At 43.7% G+C, this 6295-nt stretch overlaps 1 protein-coding gene across 1 annotated transcript in view; it reads left to right on the top strand.

Moving 5' to 3' along the window:
- LOC104407840 (unconventional myosin-IXa-like) overlaps window positions 1–5839 on the top strand; it is a gene marked incomplete at both ends in the record, with an annotated part of 23579 nt that extends 17740 nt beyond the window's left edge. Inside the window, one exon of the mRNA XM_010017226.1 lies at window positions 5750–5839. Coding sequence (XP_010015528.1) covers window positions 5750–5839 — 90 coding nt within the window. The remainder of the gene's footprint in view (window positions 1–5749) is intronic.
- Window positions 5840–6295: the final 456 nt, after the last annotated feature.

Below are 6295 nucleotides of genomic sequence, written 5' to 3'. Positions count from 1 at the left end.
AAAAGCCGTCACCCCTTGTCCTACCACTGCAGTCCCTAATGAAGACTCCCTCCCCAGCATCCTTGTAGGCCCCCTTCAGATATTGGAAGGCCGCTATGAGGTCTCCACGCAGCCTTCTCTTCTCCAGGCTGAACAGCCCCAACTTTCTCAGCCTGTCTTCATACGGGAGGTGCTCCAGTCCTCTTATCATCCTCGTGGCCTCCTCTGGACTTGCTCCAGCAGCTCCATGTCCTTTTTATGTTGAGGACACCAGAACTGGACACAATACTCCAAGTGAGGCCTCACAAGAGCAGAGTAGAGGGCAGGATCACCTCCTTTGACCTGCTGGTCATGTTTCTTTTGTTACAGCCCAAATAAAGTAAATTAACTAGTTTTCAGAAGAGGCTTCACCTCGTTTTCTGAAATGCGTGATTTCTACTTCTTTGCAGACCTGAATAGATCTTGTAATGCATATTCGAAAGGGTGGACTAAAGGATTCAAACCTTAGTGCAAAGAGCATCCATTGCATTTTGTTAGCTACTTAACAGCTCTCCAAAAAAAACTGTAGTGGATTCTTCTCAACAAAATATTGTTTGAAACATTTGACACTTTGTATTTGGTCTCATTTGGGTAATTATTTTATTACTTTTTGGGTTTTGTGGTCACTGAACAGTACACAGCTTTGCTTTTCTGCTGCCGTTGCTAAAAATAGGGATTGGCTTGAAAAATTCTTAATCCCCTGTCTAGATCTTCGCATTACTCACTGAGACTGGAAAATCAGCTCAGAATAAAAATAATATTCATTGAAAGGTAGTTTAATTTCTTTTCATACAGACACTGGATGCTTGGCAAGACGGTCTTGAATGTAGCAAAACAATGGAAGAAACCAGCTCTTCTGTGATCTGATGCTTCATAGAATCACAGACTGGTTTGGGTGGGAAGGGACCTTAAAAGTCATCCAGTTCCAAACCCTGCCATGGTCAGGGACACCTTCCACTAGACTAGGTTGCCCCAAGCCCCATCTGACCTGGCCTAGAATATGCAGCAACACTGAACAACCATCCTTCCTCAGTATAAAGAGATTTGTGTCCCTATAAAATGAAGCTAATACACGAGAGGAGTGATAAGGAACCTGGGTGGAGATGCTGGTCTGTGAGGTGGGTTTGATTTTCGTTAGATACCAACAATCCTGTCCAATATGGTTTTGGTTTCTTAAAACATTCAGAGCAGCATTTGTTGAAAAAGCAAACTGCACTAGAAGCCTTTGGCCAGACTCTGAGATCCTGGTTTCATTTACAATAAGACACTGATTCCATTTCTTCTTTTTTTTTTTCAAAAGCAGACGTAGCGTGTGGATTCTGGGAGGCTTTTGGCACGTTCTGCATGGTCTTTGTTTAAACTTCACTGAAATGCTGCAGCGTGGTGTCAGGGCTGCCTGATGGATTGAGCAGACATCAAGCCCTGTGCAAGTGCTGCAGAGATCCCAGGTCCTCTTCAGGAATCACAGAGGGTGGTGTAAAACTGGGGACAACTTTTGTGCTTGCAGGGAGAAGCCTGGCAAGGCTCCTTTTTTAGCTTATTAAAAAAAGCAGTCTATTAGAAATGATCTAGTGCCAGTTGATCTTAAGAAAGACTATTTTTGTTTTCCATTAGAAGAGCAAATTATTTCCCTGGATGGAGCATCGAGTAAGGAAGGCAAGTTCTGACTTTGCTCAATGGAGTCTCAGTGCAAATCAATGTAGATGTATGTTATCAGGTACCCTAAAACAGTTTTCCCAGACCTCTTTTTGCATTGACGATGTTGGCTTTAGGAGCTAACGTCTACCTCCATAGGAGATCTATGTGTTCAAGTTCTTTTTCAACTGAAAGATTGTCTTCAGCTTCCTGGAGGGATCCCACAGTCATTGTGCTCCTCGTGTGACAAACATCTTGGAAAGTAATTGGGGAAGAGAAGGGAGTTGAGGATTATGGGGCAGCCAGTGCTTGCATCCAGCCTTCTAGATCTGTGTTCCAATCTAAGTCTTAGGGATCGTAGATTCATGGAAGGGTTTGGGTCTACCCCCTGCTGCAATGAGCAGAGTTTAAACTTAAACAGCAAAAGTTCAGATTAGATATAAGGAAGCTCTTCCCTGTGAGGGTGTTGAGGCGCTGGCACAGGGTGCCCAGAGAAGCTGTGGCTGCCCCATCCCTGGCAGTGTTCAAGGCCAGGTTGGACACAGGGGCTTGGAGCAACCTGCTCTAGTGGAAGGTGTCCCTGCCCGTGGCAGGGGTTGGAACTGGATGATCTTAAGGTCCTTTCCGACCCAAATCATTCCATGATTTATCAGATGTGGAGCTCCAAGCCAGAACTTGAGCCAGATAACTTGCTGGTTGTTAGAAAGCCTAAAGAAAAGGTTCAGATAATTTTCAAGAAGAACTGATAGAAATCTGAGTTTATTTTCCACAAGGCAGCTTTTGAATGAGCACTCGCCACCCTAATCCCCTTTTTAAATATGGATGAGAGTCAAGAAGTGACGTTTTCTTGCTCTCAAGTTGGAAATGGTTCATTTTCCTTCAGCTGCTCTCACATAATAGCCCAGCTTTATCGGAGGAGCAATCTCTGCCTGCCTTGGCTCCAGCCCAGCCCTTGCAGGAGCTTGGCTGACTGCTCCCCGCCATGCTCCACTGACATTTATAGCTGTGGCAGCGTTGCTGGTCATCCTTCACTGGGTTTTAGAGCTCTAGTCATCCATCCCTCTCAGCATTGGTTCCACTTGCATGTGGCAGTGAAGTCTTAAATCTGCATTTTGTCCCTGTAATTAAGATATAAACTGCTACGGGCTGTGTAGCTTTTTGAAGAGAGAGAACAGGACTTGCCCTTTAGCATGAGAAAGCAAAAAGCCATGAAATATAACTTAGAATTGTAACTCCTAGGGCAAAAAAAGAAAGAAATATGTTTTCTAATAGGTTTTTTGTCTCTATTTAATGTATCCTGCTTACTGGAGGAGGAAGAATGGGATGTATGTGATGGGGAAACTACAAGTATTTCCATGCACCAGGTGTCCTTAGTCATCAGCAAGTGCCGAGTTTCTCTTTAGAAAGCTCCTGTGGCTCCTTGTTCCATCAGGAATCAGATAGCTTCAAGCTGTGACCTTAAATGAAAATTATGATAATTTGGCTGTACCCATGGTGTTGGCTTTCAAAGGTGATGAAGCAATCGAGATCAAGCTCCACTGGGTGGTAATTGCGGAGCCAGGGAGATGCAGGGATTACGTTCACGTCCTTGCCAAGTGTGGCTTTTTTATGCGAAGGCGATTTGATCCCTCCAGCTCAGCTCACAGCAGGTCTGGAGATGAAGGATGCCCATCTGCAGGTCTCCACCAAGAAAACATCAACATCCATCAAGAGAGCAGAGAGAAGGAAACCAGAGTGAACGTTAGATGGGGATGGTGAGGGACAGTGCGAGTACTTGTTTAAACCATTTAGAATCCCTGTGTTTGCTGACAAATCTGGGATTTGGAAGCGTTTAGGTTGTTTAGGAATATTATATAGCCCTGTTTTGATTAGTAGCCATCTGATACCCTCTGCATGGGTTGCCTTTGATAAATAAACCACCAGCGTGCTGAAGAGGGATAACAATGGTGTAAAATTCACTTTTGTTCCAAGCTGTCAGCTGAGGGAGGGCAGCCGATGGTCCTGTAGTTACCACCTGCTGCAGAAGTGTCCACATGTTCTCTGCAAAGCTGAAATGAAAAAACTCACCATTTTGCTGAATATAGAGGAATAGAAATTGAATGTGAAAACTCTCTGTGGATTTCCAGATCATAGAATCACAGAATCAGCCAGGTTGGAAAAGACCTTTCAGCTCATCCAGTCCAACTATTCCTCAGCACTGCCAAGGCCACCACTAACCCATGGCACTGAGGGCCTTGTCTCCGCTTGCGGGGACGGTGACTCCAGCCCTGCCCTGGGCAGCCTGTTCCAATGCCTGAGCACCCTCTGGGGAAAGAATTGTTCCTCAGCTCCATCTAAACCTGCCTTGGTGCAGCTTGAGGCAGTTTCCTCTTGTCCCATCCCTTGTTCCTTGGGAGAAGAGACCAAGCTCACCTCACTACAACCTCCTGTCAGATGAACCAGATTATTTCTTTTCACTTGATTTTGAAAGGTAAAATCAGATCATAGGAACTGGGGGCTCTGAGGACTAATGAAACGAACCACAAGGTGTTGATGTTCTATTTCCAGTGACACAGACCTTGCTGGTAGGTGACTTCATGTTTTCTGCTTTCCTCACCACAGCAGCAAGTTCTTGTTAGTGAGTGTTGCAAGAGAAGTCTGTCATATAAAAATGCACTGGAGTTTATCAGGGAGACTCCCTGGTAGAAAATAAGCTTTGTGCATTGCTGGTAGGTGACTTTATGTTTTCTGCTTTCCTCACCACAGCACCAAGTTCTTGTTAGTGAGTGTTGCAAGAAAAGTCTGTCATATAAAAATGCACTGGAGTTTATCAGGGAGACTCCCTGGTAGAAAATAAGCTTTGTGCAGAACAGCATCGTTACTGCAACGGTGTGTGATTTTTCTTAAGTTCCACTGGCTTGTTTGCATTTCTCTTCATACTAACCACTGGATTAAACCAAGTCAAAGTATATAAACCACTAAGTTTTCCATCACCCATGTCAAATCATACATGGGATAAAAATACAGCCTTGGATGGCTTCAGAAATGTGGATTTAATGCTTCTAGTCTTCATCAGAGCAGATCTGGTGTCTGCACTGAATCCTGCAGTTACAATTAGGCAGCTTGTATCAACTTCAGTGCAGCTTCTCAAGCAGCAGCATCTCCATATCAATCCACAGCTACCAGCTCTGGCCTTAAATAATCTCAGCCAAACTAATGTCTTTTTTGATACTGAAATTTAACAAAGATCAGTCAACACCTCAAAGTGTTTAGGTCTAACTTATGTGTAAGTGTATCACCATCTGTGCTGGTAGAGAGGGCACGCTTCTGAGTTTCTCCACAGGACAGCAGAATAAGAGGGGCTTGAAACTGGTTGGAAAAGGGGCTTTCTCCCGACAATTTGTGGTGGGTCCTGCTTAATTTGTCAGCACCATTTACCTATTTGCCACAGTGTCTGTGTCTACACAACTGTGGTTTCTTTTCTGTAAACTGGTTTCTGTTACAGCTGATTGTCACCTTGCTGGGAACTGGCGTCTTTAGGGAGTCAACACCAAGTGCAAATAGCAGAGTAAATATCAGGTGCTTTTCAAAAGGTTTTTTCCTCCTCCTAACTCCTCCCCACCCGGAAAACCACCAAGACCAGGAGACTTGGATGCATTGAAACATGCAAATCTTAAACTGATGACACCATTTTGCTTATTTGTAGAGTGATTTGTATGTTGTTGTCTTGCCAGCACTAGAAAGTTGGCTGACTTTGCCAGCAGTGTGGGATGGAGGAGCTGCACCAGGAGTGAAGGAAACCACTGGGAAATTTCTAGAAATGGGATGACTGAATGCAGAAAATCAGGTTCTCTTGAATGCCCTGGTGTCTGATTTCTGCTGCTGGGTTTATGTGCTGGTTTGTCTCCTCCCCATGGCTAGTTTGTTTGTATGCCTTCAACATTAACTCTGCAAGGGCTGGCAAAGTGGCTTAAATGATTTGTAAAACTCAGTTAAGAAGTTTTAAATTGTTTAAACATGAAAATGTTTGCACATAGAGATTTTAATTTTACTTTTTAATAGGATTTAAAAAAAAATATTCTCAGAATAATCATTGACATCAAGGTTTTTGTTCTAGGTGAAAGAAGAGATGCTGTTTGAGGCCCTGGTTACCAGAAAGACGGTGACAGTAGGAGAGAAGCTGATCTTACCCTACAAACTAGCAGAGGTCTGTACATGATACTTATTATTAAAAGGCAACTCTTGGGATGGTTTGCAATGCTTTGAGATGTACACTCAGCTCTGGTAGAGTTTCTTTCCAGTTTTATTTATTTATGTAAAACTGCTGCAGGAGAAGATCATGTGTATGAATCTACAAAAGTACTGACTTTACCTTCTACACTGTTCCTGGAAAGCAGGTTTGCACATGGTTCTGTGCTAGTCTTTAACTATTTGGATGATTTACACTTGTGTAAGGGTTCTTCAGAGCAGATTACGTGCTGCTGTCTGTACATGATGTAAGGAGCATTGTTCATGGTTCCTTAAATTGTAGCACTACTTCATCCCACAGCAGAGTGGTGACCAAAGACATCCAGGAAATTTGGGGAGGGTTCCTAAGCGCCAAAATTCATCATGGATCTTGTGAGGAAGGATTTGAGGAAGGAGCTGGAGATCCTCTGTAGGA

Source organism: Nestor notabilis, unplaced genomic scaffold (genome assembly GCF_000696875.1).
Source record: "Nestor notabilis isolate BGI_N333 unplaced genomic scaffold, ASM69687v1 scaffold7826, whole genome shotgun sequence".
NCBI classification, from domain to species: Eukaryota; Metazoa; Chordata; class Aves; order Psittaciformes; family Psittacidae; genus Nestor; species Nestor notabilis.
Note: the sequence above shows the minus strand (reverse complement) of the source record. Positions and strands in the feature narration are given on the sequence as shown.